The following is a 14,742-nucleotide window of genomic DNA, read 5'->3' on the forward strand; positions in this document are numbered from 1 at the left end:
AAGGAGGGGGGCCATCCATTTTGGTTGAGATTTTAACCACCAATGACTTGGAGAACTTAGAACTAGCAGAATCCCCTTTTAAAAGTAGAACCAAGAGAATAAAAAGTGGATTGGCTAATTTATAAACTTCAAATCAAGGAAATGTGACTCAATTCGTAGTTATAGGTGGTTTTTTGGAAGAATTGAAGTGCGAAAAATTTTTATGCATCTACGTTAGAAAACCATTCGTATCGATTGACCAATAGAATAGTCTTGAATAGTTTATTTTGACAGATAAGTGGATTGGGACATGGTGAGAGTGAAGTGGCTCGACATAGAAATTACTAATCAATTATAAGTCAGATATGAACATGCAAGTAATCTCAAGATTGAGAATTTCTCAAGAAAATTTGCTGACTACAGAGAAGGTAAATGGAGTAGCCAACGCATAAATCTCATCTTTAGAAAAGATAAGAGCATGCTTATAATGATTGGTGGAGAGTAGCTTTCATTGAGGTGGATATGATCTTTGCGGAAAAAAAATATTAGGAAATCAATGGCAGGAGGAGGATAAAAACCTAAGCATTCATGAGCCCAATAGCTCGAGTAAAAACGGGGAGCATATGCATAGGAATTTCACCAACTACTGACCTAAATGCTGGAGGGGGTCTAAGGAAGCATTACACATGGAGGCAACTAGAGTAGCGTTGCAAAAGAGGACTACTAGCAAACTAACCAGATGTAAAATAGGCTTGGAAACAAAAACCTTAAAATAGACGATCATAGAGGATAGAACTGCTGAAAATTGATTCAAATGGTGGAAGTGCATCCAACAATTATCGTGAAATGTTAGGAACGAAGCATGCATATTAAAAATTGTTTCAAAGAATGATGGATTGTTATCATGTGACGAAAGAGGAAGTTTTGGATGGGAGGCATTCTCTATTGACGGGGGCTTCAACTTAAATGATAGCATAACTCAGGCTTGTGCAGCATTAAGGGGTGATGGAAGACAGACCAACAGATGATGCCATAGCGACAAGGTGGTGGCATTGGCATCAATGTTCAGACACTTCCAGACTTTCTCCTAGCATGCGGCCAACCCTTCCCTGCGACATAACCTGCTGTCCAGCTCCCTAGAGGTCGCCCCAGCCTTCAAACACTCTGTCCCTACAGTCCAGCTTCGCTGTCCCCCTTCTCAGCCCTCATCCCAGCCCGGACAATGCTGTTCTGTAGCATAATCTGCTGCCCAACCCTCCATCATTGCTGTCCCTGCAGTTTTGCACCTTCCCCAACTGCACTTTCCTCTTGCTGCCATCAGCATTCCTTTGTTGCCACCACCCCTACCAACCATCCCGACCCACCTAGCCGACCTCCTACGCCCTTGGAATACAACTTAGAGGTGTTTGCTTGTGTCGTTCATATTTTGGGTTGTTCTTATTTGTTGTGTTGTGTTGTAACCCTCCCTCTACATCAATAAAAGTTTGCTTGTGTGTTTCCGCTGTTTTTCTAACTAGTTCCGGTATCATAATCCCTTGGTGTTGGTTACTTCTTCAACTGATGATAGTCACTGAGAATATTTGGCAAGCTCTTGAAATGTCTCAACCTTATCTTATTTGCGAACAAAATACTTTTTTTATTATAATAGGTTTTTTATTTTGATATGTGCATTCAAATTGTGGACTCTCTGATGGTTAAGTGATTTCATGTTTTGAATGTCAGTAGGCATGAATTAGAAGAAAATTTATTGCCACTTTTTTGGTTTTTTACTAGGAGTGAAGCTAGATTATTTAAATGAATACTCTGTATCTTTTCTATGCAATTGTAGTATTCTTTCTGCAATAACGTTTCTTGGTTACTCTTATCTTTATCTGGTTAATATAGCATTGTATCTCATTAAATAAGGAGACATGAAAAACATTGCAGTATTTATACATTTAATAAAATTTAATAAGTTTTTAAGTGAGTTCTTTTTATCTTTTATATCTGTTTCATTCAGGTTTATGTGCACAGCAAGTTGATGATAATTGATGATCGTATGGTTTTAATTGGCTCAGCTAACGTAAATGACAGGAGCTTGTTAGGATCTCGAGATTCTGAGGTATATATCTCCTTGATTTTTGTTTGAAGAGTATCATTATAACTGCCATTACATTTAAAATTTTTGACATATACGAGGAATTTGTTTTGCAGGAGATATATTTGTATGAATTTTTCTTTGCAATATTGATTTGATATGTCTAACTATTTGTATTTGGTTTTATATTTGCTTAGATATTGAAATTGGCTACTGCTTTCTTATGCATATCTTAACAAGGTTTAATGAGAAAGATAAATTGTGGATATGATTTCAAAAGTTATTATTCAATATTATTAGAAGATGATATGATACTTAGGTATAATGGTTTAAGTAGCTTGATTATATTATACAGAAGAACAAAAATATAGATAAAATATAGAACTTACTAAGTTAAGGCTTTATTATTAAAGTGGACAAGTGTTTTGAGAGTCTTTTGTGATAAGAGTATATTATAAAGGCTCTAGTTTAAACTATAAAATCACAATTATGCTGATATTATTGCATAGATTTGTAAGTTGGGCTATAAAAAATTAATTATATCTTAATTAATTTTGACAAAAAATAAGAATGCTAAGATGAACTTATGGCAAAACTAGAAGAGTAAATTAAGGAATTGCTAGATTAAATATTAGAATGATATATGTTAAAGATAAGGTGATTGAAAATATACTTAATTGGTTTGGACATGTATAATGGAGAAAGGTTGAATATGCATTCCTTAAAGAAGTTTGTAAAATTAGTGTCAAAGGATTAGGAAATGAATTAACAAAATGCTATATGAATATCATATATGGGTTGAACTTGTTCTAAATGATTTACAATTAATCTGTTTAACACCTTAGTGAAAACTCAATAGAAATGAATGAAAAATAAGTATTCATAATGTCAATGCCAAATATCTAGGTTAAAGCTAATGATGATGATGATTGATGATAATAAGTGGTAAGGTTGCATGTTAATGTGAAAGATGATACATTATTCTTGTTAGAAAAATAACTACGAGAATAATCATATAGATAAGTTAAATAGTCTTATTAACATAAGGAAAGAAATAACCAAATACTACATTATTAGAAATTTTTTATATGGAAATCATTAAAGAGATTAATCATTGGACCAAGTCTAGGCAGTACTACTTCAGTTACTATAAAAAATTTTGATGGATACTCATCTAATTAGTCTGATGACTATATGAGACCAAAAAACATTACCATATATATTTTTTTAATGCAAAATTTTATAACCTGATAATAAAATGAGTGGCAATTACAAAGGACTGCAAGAGGTGAAGAAGAAAATAAAAAATAAAATTTAAGATAACATGGTGGTATAAGAAAAATATCCTTCCTCTAGAAGAAGAAATCCTCATAAAATCTCAATTGTAGCGCCTTCCTTTAAGCCTATTGATCCTTAGGGAATGATAACAGATTTTTTCTGTTCTCGTCTCTCTTGGTATTTGAAATCTTTTATTCATTTGTGTTTCAATAATTATTATTGTCATCAAAGTCATAAAGTTGCTTAGAATTTTGGTCATAAGCATCTTCAACCCTAGGATAAAGATGAGGAGCTAGTATATTTGGGATATGGATCATTGTACTTTCATGCATTTGTGGAGATGAGCATATCATTGGGACTTAGGATAATGGGGGAAACCTCTGAAGGTTCTGGTAATATCTAGAGTTTCAAATTTTACATAAAAGCCTAATTTGAAGGAGGAACTGCATCAAAAATGTTTGAAGATGCATTCTTATCATTTGTTTGTTTCCCTTGAACCTGAATGTAAGCACCAATACCATTATATTTTTTAAATTTAAGGCGAAACACTTAGAGCAATGCTAAACAAATTTGCAAGAAGAATAATAGGAAAATATGCTTTCAAATTGTAGTTTCCCGCAAATAGCCACTAGTGTAGGAGCCAAGTTGCACCTTCTTATTTAGAGGAAAATTATTGCCCATTTCAACCATAATCCTTGCCACAGTAGGCTTTAGAGTGTTGAGCATTAGTAACATCCACTTGCATGGATTTACTAAAATAGAACAAAAAAAATATAAAGTGAATTGGTTGTATTGTAAACAAAGTTGAGGAAAAACAACTCAAATAAGAGTGATAGGTAGTTCTATAGAAGAATCAAAGTGAGAAGATTTCCTTATTACATACATTAGATAGCCACTCACTTGGTAGGATAAATGTGAGAAAAATTTAGGGTGATATGCTTTCAAAAATAACTCGATAATAGTATTGCAAGTATTTGATGGTTATGTAATAAGTTTTCATAAGCCCACCAAAGAATTCACCAATCAAATGCAAATTTGATATATTTTTATGAATGTTCTTATTCATAGGATGAACTAAAACAAATTTTCCCATGATAAAGAAAGAGTGGAATTGTCAGCTTGAAAACCTCAGTTTCAATGAAAGTAAGTAGATTTAACATACAACATTGATGGCAGTTAAGTTAATGTGGTATAAACTTTACTAAAATTAATTGAAAATAATAGAACAGTGGGAGTTGAATGCCTAAAGCTTTCATCTCCATAGCAACTTTAGTGAAAGATTGAAGAGTGCGAGTTTCAAGAGAGTTTGGCACATATTCTCTAAAAACGAGACGAGGAACTGTAGGAAAAATATGGGCTGTAGAAATAGGTGGTGACGAAAGATCAACCCCAATGGGGGAAATTTGATCCATAACTCAAGGGAAAATTGACAAATGGAGAGGTGAGGATCAAGTTAGAAGCAAATATAGTGAGTTAAATCGTCTATCAGATTGATTTGATATATTCGATGGTAGCAAAGATGTTAACAGGAGTATAGGGAGTAAATCGCCTATCAGATTGATTTGATAGAATCGATGGTAGCAAAGATGTTAATGCGAGTGATTGTGAGGAAGGAAATTTGAGTGATGGGTGAAAGATAGAATACTATTGACAAACATAAATAGTGATGATGCATCCATGATGAATTAGATAGCCCACAAATCATAATCAAGGCATAGATGACCATTACTAAAGAGGCCTCGATGACCTCCAGAAGGATTGTTGGCTCGGCAATGTAAATTTGAGCTACTGGCATAGGAATAGGAGGAAGAGTCATGGTGATGTAAATTTGAGCTACTGTTGCTTGCAGGATAGAATGCCATGAACAAGATGACTTGAATGCTATCGGAGCAAATGCGTTCGAGTGGTGACAAGGACAAGCGTGTGAGAGTTACACGTAGGGGTGTAAATGAGCTAAATGTGAGTGAGCGTACTTGCCTTTAGCTTGTTTGAATTTTCGTTGGTTTGAATCCAACTTATGTTTGAAATGCTTCATAACAACATATTCATATTCGATTTATGCAAGCCACCTTGGCCTAGTGATTCTGAGCTTTGTTTTTCAACCAGAAGGTTTTGGTTTCAAGGACTTGCATATGTTGGGTGTCTGCATTTGTGTGTGTAAAAAATAAAAATAAAAATAACAATAACTTTTTCATACTCAATTTATAAAACTCTATCAAAATTGGTCGGTTCAAATTATAAAAAAGATAAAATTTCAAACTTTTTTTTTAGATAAAGCATAAACAAAGAAATAGTACTACTAAGTGCTTAATAAAAATTTAAAGTATATACATTTATTGATACCGAAGTTAACTCAAACCATCATTGAAATAAAAATATTTTTGCTGAATTTAAATAGGGTTACAATGACTCTTTAAATGGAAATAAATGATAACAAACATAAAACGACACAAGTAAACACCACTACTGAATTTAAATAGGGTTACAATGACTCTTTAAATGATAAAAACATAAAACGACACAAGTAAACACCACTAAAGTGTATCCAAAGGGTGGTGGAGGTCAGCTAGGTGGATCAGGAGGGCTAGTGGGGGTGGCGATAGCAAGGGAATGCTAGTGGCAGCAAGGGGAAGTTGCAGAAATGCAGAGACAATAAGTATGTAGGCTGTCCAGGGTGATGTCAGCGAAGAGTTGGGGTGGATGGCGACGGGACAGCAGAAAGGTGGTGTTCTGTGGCTGTCCTAGGTGGCAACAACACGGTGGGAGGGCTGAGACTGTAGGAAAGAGGTGTTGTTTGGGTGGAAATAATGCTAGAAGGGAGGGGAAGATGTCTGGTAGGCTAAGGGCCACTGAAAACAACAAACCGAGTGCTGTTGCGGGCGGCTGCAGCGAGGTACTGTAGTAGCGTGCAATTAGAGAGTAAGCGGAAGGGAGTAGGATGAAAATGTCTACCACATTTGGAGAGAGATACAACCGAAGTACCACCCGGTCCCTTGGACACATCCCTAGAAGGGGAAAACAGACACCTGTCCCGATAAAAATCTGAAATCTAGAATTAATCAAAAGCTAAACCTAAGCAAGTAAAATCACACATATATAATAGCTAATAGATAAAATAGAAAAGAATTAGAATAGGAAGGAAATAGAATCAGTAAGAGAATAGAATAAGGCAAGGGATCAAATGAGAAAAGGGGACCACGGTCCGTGGCACGGTAGTTATTGTAGTGCCGCATCCACAGTACTGTAGCAGCTATAGTACTGTGACCCATTAAGCTCCCGCATCAGGCATACATATTAGTTTTTTATATGAACAATTAAAATGCTGAACACTAACAATGATCCGTTTGTGCTTAGCTTGTTTGAAAATGAGCTCAAAATGTTTGTTTAAGCTCAGCTCATTTTCAAAAAGAGCTGGTTGAACACATGCTTTCTAGTGAACCCAACACGTTTTTTGCAAACAGCAAGATTGCTCGACAGCTCTAGTTATGAGCATTGTAGGTGCATGTGCTGCGCTTAAGCATAGCTCTTAGTAACTTAGAGTTGCCTTGCTAAACATGACCCAAGATTTACTTGGTGATTTTTCTGATTACATATTCTTCCTCATGAACATTATTTGTCTGATTTATCTTTTTCACGATTCAGCTCATTCTCATTTGTTTTCTAGTCTGATTTATCTTTTTCACGATTCAGCTCATTCTCGTTTGTTTTCTTAAAACAAACCCTTACGATGAATTATGTTACCTGTGCAGATTGGTCTGGTTATTGAAGACAAAGAATTTGTTAATTCTTCAATGAGTGGGAAGTCATGGAATGCAGGAAAGTTTAGTCTTAGTCTTCGCCTCTCCTTATGGTCCGAACATCTGGGACTGCCTTATGATGAGGTCTTTTCCAAATCTTAGCATTTAATCCTTATTTTCAATTTTACCTTAAATGCTTTAAAAGTTAAGGTCCCTGCTGCAACTAGGATAGCAAAGTAGGACTTATTTCTCATGTGCTGCGTTATATATTTTATTCCTACCTCTTTAATCTGCTGCTTTTTTTTTAGCGACGTGCAGAAGCTAGTTTAACTTGTCAATATATAATTTAAGAAACCTTTCTTTTGATTACTCATTGAGCAGATAAAATTGATCACATGCATTTTGCTCCAATGCTATTTAGTTTTCCATTTCCCCTGCATTAATCTTTCAAAGCTTATATGTTTAGCAACTTTTTTCTTGATTCATTATTGAAAAAAGAACTTCCTTGAAATTGTTTTTCTTAAAGACAACTCTCTCTCTCTCTCTCTCTCTCTCTCTATATATATATATATAGTGAGCTTGCTCGATTTCAAATCAAATTAGACTGCTCTCATGCTCAAGATGAAAAGGCGGTGGTTTGTAGAGGCATCTTTATTTATGTTTGGTTGGGTTTTGATTGTGAGCGAATGTCTTCTCTTAAAACTTTCCTTTGGCCCTCCCTTGTTGATCACAACATGATCATCAAAGTTCATGCAGAGTTGTCATGTGTGAAGTTTATTTCATGTTTATGTCATGTTAGTTATTAGTATTATGTCATTGGTATGTTTTTTGAGAACCATTAGTGTATACAAAGAGGCTAGACCTGGTATATTCCACATGATTATGCTGTTATGAATGAATATTGGAATCAAGCTTGCTTAACCCTATTACAGTCTTCTTTTATCTCCTTGCTCTCTAACTCTTCTAGTCCCTCTCTCACCTGAGTGACATTTTTTTTACCCCTCTTTGTCCCTATCTCCTAGAAAACCTTCTTTTCTCTCTCTTAACTATTAAATCATCATTAAGAATAAAGAACTTTTTCAGGTGCATCAATTTGTATCTAAGCCAAAGAGATCCATTTTAATTTTGCCACGAATGTTCTGCAATATCCTTCTTGCTTTTGCTTTCTAGTTCTGTTTTTGATCTTCTATTTTCCTTATTTTTACTTGCCCTCAATTTCACGCCAAGGCTCCTTGGATTTTATGCTATGCCCTAAAAATTCTTATTCCTTATCTTCCTTCCTTTTTGATCGCCCTTTCCTTACCTTTTTAATTGCATGCATGGCACCTTCTTTATGAAACTAGGTTCAAAAATTTTCTAACCCTAACGAAAGTCCTCGAAGTCACCTTAATTCATTCATGCATCTAATTTTGTTGAAACTCCTCTTTTTATTGCTTTCCTCAATCTTATACTCTTCCTTCAAAAGTTATCTACACAAAATCCATACTAATTCAAATCCTAGTTTTCCTTAAAGCCCAATATATTAGTCAATATAAGGGATATTGTAAACCTCGTATTATACTTAATTATGATATTATCAGTGAATATAAAAATTAAGGTGGGTTACTACTCTCCTTCCCTTTCTTCTTTCTACATTTCTTTCATGATCTAATTCCGTTTTCTCTCTTTTTTGATCACTTTTCCCTATGCTAAATCCTCGTCCCTCTATTGCCTATGGGGTTTTTGTAACATACTGAGATTGCATTTTCATCCTACTTCTGTGATGTTATAATCAATGTTGTTAAGCTTCTTGCAGTGGTTTATGTACATGCCTTGAGAAAACATAGATAACAAGTTTGAAATGGCATAATGTCACATTTTTTTTTATACTTATGAAATCCTTTCAATGCTTCCAGACCTTTCAGATCCGAGACCCTGTGGTTGATGCTACATATAAAGACATCTGGATGGCAACGGCTAAGGTACGGTTTGCCTATTCAATTATCATCGTCATTAATTTTTTCCATTTGCTCTCTGCTTGGTTCAATTACTTCAAATCTTTGTGATCAACTTTCCTAAATACATTACAATGAAGGATATTTATGATGAACTATTTGCAGAACTTGAAACTTAAATGACACAAACGTTGCCAAGCTTAGAATTCTTTATAAATTATGAACTAAAATAATCCACAATTAATGCTACTTATTAACCATTCAGCAGAGTGCCTGAAATGACTTTTTGTCACATATATCAAAATACAGAAAGAACAAAAATGCAACACTTTGACTGAAACCCATGATCCCAGGATAATAATCTCGTTTTCTATTCGCTCATAGTAGCAATTACTCGCTTGGAATATCTGCTGCATTTCTGATTTTGAAACACGCAAATACATATAATTTGATTACATAATGATTTTTACGAACCTTCCCTTATCATCCTTTATGTTGGCAGACGAACACTATGATCTACCAAGACGTTTTTTCGTGCGTGCCGAGTGATCTAATCCACTCCAGGTATAATTCATTGGAAGATTTACAGACATACCACTCAATTCTTATGTATTTACATATCTAATACCCAGACTTCAATGTTTACTTGTATGTCCCCTTCCCTTTATATGAAAATGAGTACTTCACTTTTTAAAATTTAAAATAGTATTATTTTTCTGTAATATGAAAGATTTGGCTGGTATAAATGTATAAAAACACACAAAAATTCGGGCGGTATGTATGTAAATGCCACTAATTCATCTCGTCATTTCTCCTCGAGATTACCAGTTCTGATTCAAAATCCATGAACTCCTGCTTTAATAATTCGCAGAGCCGCCTTTCGTCAAAGCACAACTTACTGGAAGGAGAAGCTTGGACACACCACCACCGATCTGGGCATTGCACCAGAGAAGCTTGAGGCGTATGAGAACGGAAATCTGAAGGAAACCGACCCTTTGGAGAGACTGCAGTCTTTGAGGGGACATCTCGTCTCCTTCCCTCTTGATTTCATGTGCAATGAAGATTTGAGACCATTCTTCAATGAGAGCGAGTTTTATGCTGCTCAGGTATTTCACTAGCTCTACTTTCAAATCTCTTTTTATGTATAATAGTTTTCCATTTTTATATCATTTAAGCCTACTGTATTTGTACATTGATTCTGGTCTGTGCGGCCTGTAAATTACTGTAAAACATAGAAATATAGAATAAAAGAAACCACATTTTTCCAGCGATATTTTTTTTTTGATTTTTTACTTGAGCAACACACACATTTCTTTTCAATTGCTTTTTAAAGTTCCTTAAATCTACTTCGACGTTTCGTTCGTTCGTGTTCGACTCATTTTGACTTGAAATAATTATATATATATATATATAGGGTTTAGGCGATATGTTCATTGTCTCGAAAAAAATAAAATATACATACATACATACATATATATATATATATATATATATAATGAGTATTATTTTTAAATAATTTATGCTACAAAGATTTATAATCAATTAAAATTATTAATTAAAAATAGAGTAAAAATATATTAAATTCATTTTAAATGAATATTTTAATGTAAATAACAAGATTTGAATTCATTCCCACCCTTGCTATCCTACGGGTGTGTGATTTGAGGTGTCAAAATAGCTCATTGTTCGTGAATAGCTCCTTCGGCTCGCTCGGTAAGCAATCCAGCCGAACGCACAAATTTTTTGAGTTCAATATATAAACGAGCTGAACACGAACAATAATATTTTTTAGCAAGCTAAGTTTAGACTGCTCAAGTTCGATTTGCTTACACTTCTAACGATTGTATGCAATGATTATAGTTGTCAAAATGGTTTTTTTTTGTTCGTGAACAGCTCGTGTTCGGCTCGCTAAACGAACGAGCTGAACACGAACAAATTTTTTGTATGAAATATAATTTAGTCGAACACGAACAGCAGTATTTTTTAACGAGCCGAATATGAGTTGAGCCTAGACTCACTTGTGTTCGGCCTTTTACACTCCTAATTCCAAGTCCTCCTAAAGCTCTGGGTGAGTACAAGGTTAGTAATATATATATATATATATATATATATATATATATATATAAAAGGACCACCGAAACATTAATATTTAGAAATTAATCACCGAGCTGATTTTTTTAAATTATTGAGCTGAGCCCAAGTTTTGGGTGGTTTGTAAGTAATTGCCTCAAAATAATATTGTCTCAGACATATTCTTAATTGGATTGTATAAAAAAGAAAAAAGATAAAAAAAGACAAACAAAGTTTTTTAATAGAAAAATGTCAATTGAGCCAAGATAAAAAAAGATGAACAATTAAATTTTGGAACCCTAAAGAATATGTGATAGAAATGATGAAATAATTTTTTATGAATAGCAGAGAATATGATCCTATTTATAATGAAAATAGGTACTCAGTTTAAAATTATACATATGCTTAGGAACCATTTAAAAAATACTTCAAAAATATGTATATATTTTTAATAATTGCTAGAAGTGAAACATAAGAGTTAAATGATGCAATACCTATAGTTTATATATTTAATCGCAATAAATCAACAGGTCTTGCTAGAATAAGATACCTATAAAGGGAATTAAGTTTAGAATTAATGCCAACAAGTTCAAAAGTCAAAGAAGTTAGAGTCTGTTTGGGGTAGCTGCAATTTTTTTAAAAGTCGTTGTGCAATAGCTGTCTTAGAAAGTTACTGCACAGAAGCTGCTATTGGGAATTTGTGTGTTTTGTTTGCTTCGCGCAACTATACAGCAACTTAAAAATCAACACACCACCATCACAAGTGCGACGAGAATCATCTCAACCTGAGATAGATAGCTACCCAACCGAGACAGAGCAACCAAACCTAAAATTCAATGAGCATAGATAAAGGCCACAAACTACAAAGGGCAACCACAATAAAATAAAATTATGATACACATAAATTATGTTCCTTCATTCATCAAAGAATAATTTACATAGGTAACCCATTTGAGACAATATGCAAACCACAATGAACAACCCAACAGAGAAAGAGAGGGAACCACAAAGAGCAACCTCACAAAATTTCACATAATAGGCCAAATGTATTCCTCCGAATTTCACGAAAAAATGAAATGCGTTACCAAATCCATTTCTTCTAGCATAGAAAATGAAATTTAATTTCTCCAACGATGTTCACATAAAAAAATGAAAATGAAATCAATTAAGTTCTGCACAAACCACAAACTGCAAATAACAAAGCCATCGAGACAGAGATAATACACATTTAATTTTTAGGGTTGAAGATACTCGAGGATGAAGGAGAGCAAAGGAACCAAACACCAGCAATCCCTCACTGCATGTGTTGGAGAATGAAGAGAGGTAAGGGAAGAGAAAGACCATTGGTAGTGATAGCTCGAATGGAAACGAAGCGAGGAGCTACTAGGTAACAGTGAAAAGAACAAAATGTTGAATGAGGGGTCGAGCCTATGTCCCAACTTATGGGGATTGTTTAAGGAAACATCGCTGCGCCGCTGCAACCTAATGTCCATTGCAACATTTTCATGCTACACCACAACAAAAAAACTACCCCAAATGCACCCTTAGAGCACCAATGTAATTAGTTATAAAAAAGTTCTAACAACATAAGCACACACACACACACACATACCTTAAAAGACCAACCAAGTTGTTAGGTGCAGACTTAACTTGTTGGATCACTGAGTTGATCGGCCAATATGACATAAAGTTGCATGACATTATGTAAAGCTGTGAAGTATGACATGGCATTATGGATCCTTACTTATATTTTTGTACTTTTCATTTATTTTTTAATCAAATTTTATACCAACTTAAAGGAATATCATGAGATCCGTAAAAAAAGAGGAAAGAAAAGGACTTTCTCTTCCTACATGCACCTCTCTCTCTCTCTCCTTCCCTCTTTCGCTTTTTGCCTTTCTCTTTACTGCTAGAAGGGTTTGGGCATAACTCACATACATATTTGGGTTTAACACCCTATAAATTATTGAGAGTGGATGCATGCCTTAAATTTCAAATTACCTGTAAAGATATTCAAAGGGAAAACAAAGATCATACTAAAGAAATTCTCACTAGAAGATATAAGATATTCTATCATTAAATTATTTATTTGTACAATTATTATTTCATCCTTTATACTCTTATATTCCTAAGTTGCTTTATATAAATTTTGATTGGTGGTTTTGTTTACCAGGAAATTTGGGGTAAGATGAGGAACATGCCCCTCATAAACAAATTTTCTAGAAGTAAGAGAAAAATTGTTCAAATTTTATACCCTACTAACCTCAGTAGCCTAATGTTAAGAACAACTTTAGAGGAACTATGTCCAAAACAGGACAACTAAATAAAGCATGAAGTTAGTTAACCTATGGATTGAAGACCATAAGATCTAGCCTTAGGTAAAGTTGATAAATTATGATGACTTTTTTCCTTTAGGAAAGCAATGTACCCTAGGTGAATGATATTATGAATTTAACAAAATCATTTGAATTATTTTTAAACTGAGCAATATTGGAAGAAAATGGCCTATCTAATCTCATAAAGAAGAAGATGAGACTTGTTTTTACTGATAACACTCAGGTAACTCACCATACAAAACCATTAAGTCAATAAAATAAACAGCATAATAAAAAAATATGATAACAAAATGAGTTAACAATCTAGCGACTACTCTAAAAGTGAGCCATACCTCCTCTAGGACGAAATCCTATAAGTGCACCTGAAGTGCCTTTTTGATGATTCCGTGTGAGAGAGTTAATAGTTCCAAGGTATATGAATATTAACATACAATGAACTACACCACTCATATTTACCTAAGTAATTATTTGGGAAAAATAAACAAATTTATTTTTTAGATAAGAGTCTTATAGAGATAAACAATACATAACTTCATATTTACCATTACCTTATTCTTTTTATAATCATCATTCAACGAGATAAAAGAATCGAGCCACTAAATATGCATATCTAAATAGACCTACAAAATTATGATGTGTTGCGTTGACTTGTGGAGTTTACCAACTGATTTGACATATCAAGTTGACCCACAGAGTCGAGCTACTGAGTTGACATATCAGTAGACCTACAAAGTTGATCTATCAAGTTGATTTGTCAAGTAAACATATAGTTGCATAACAAGACATAAAATCTCCGACTTGAGACATGACATTATGGATATTTACATATTTCTATTTTATTTATTTATATATTTATTATCAAATTTTGTACCAACTCAAGAAGACATATTGAGATCAATATAAAGGAGGAAGAAAAATGAGGATATTCTCTTTTGTTCAACTTAAGCGTAGTGATGGGTGGTATAGTCTAATACTTAGATAATTATTTCAGATGTGAGTTCAACAGTAAAATTAAAATGTGATGAAATTGATGCAGTATTATAATCATTCATGAAATAGAAACTTAAGCCATTAAGCTAATTCTCCTCAACTAGCCAATCAAAATAGTTCCCGGAAAATAAACAAGCTTTACATTTTTAAAGGGCCTTGTAATTTTTTTTCTTTTTGGGAATTCTCCTCAACTAGCCAATCAAAATAGTTCCCGGGAAATAAACAAGCTTTACATTTTTAAAGGGCCTTATAATTTTTTCTTTTTGGGCCGTACGGCCCATTCATATAAGACTCGGGACTCTTCTAACATATATATATATATATATATATATATATATATA

The 14,742-nt window shown here is 33.8% G+C and overlaps 1 protein-coding gene across 1 annotated transcript; it reads left to right on the plus strand.

Moving 5' to 3' along the window:
* The first annotated feature begins 1,931 nt into the window (after window positions 1-1,931).
* LOC110028445 (phospholipase D zeta 1-like) lies at window positions 1,932-10,270 on the plus strand. The gene is made up of 5 exons (XM_020730295.1): window positions 1,932-2,080; window positions 7,084-7,215; window positions 8,967-9,032; window positions 9,508-9,569; window positions 9,877-10,270. Exons 1-5 carry the CDS (start codon window positions 2,000-2,002, stop codon window positions 10,121-10,123), a joined length of 588 nt encoding a protein of 195 aa, XP_020585954.1. The 5' UTR covers window positions 1,932-1,999; the 3' UTR covers window positions 10,124-10,270.
* The last annotated feature ends 4,472 nt before the right edge of the window (window positions 10,271-14,742 follow it).

The sequence above is a fragment of the Phalaenopsis equestris genome, unplaced genomic scaffold (genome assembly GCF_001263595.1).
Source record: "Phalaenopsis equestris unplaced genomic scaffold, ASM126359v1 Scaffold000511, whole genome shotgun sequence".
NCBI lineage: Eukaryota > Viridiplantae > Streptophyta > Magnoliopsida > Asparagales > Orchidaceae > Phalaenopsis > Phalaenopsis equestris.

Coding starts and splice junctions, on each gene's coding strand:
- LOC110028445 (XM_020730295.1), top strand. CDS start 2,000: ATGATAATTGATGATCGTATGGTTTTAATTGGCTCAGCTAACGTAAAT. Junction 2,081..7,083: donor TAGGATCTCGAGATTCTGAG/GTATATATCTCC, acceptor TTACCTGTGCAG/ATTGGTCTGGTTATTGAAGA. Junction 9,033..9,507: donor TCTGGATGGCAACGGCTAAG/GTACGGTTTGCC, acceptor TTATGTTGGCAG/ACGAACACTATGATCTACCA.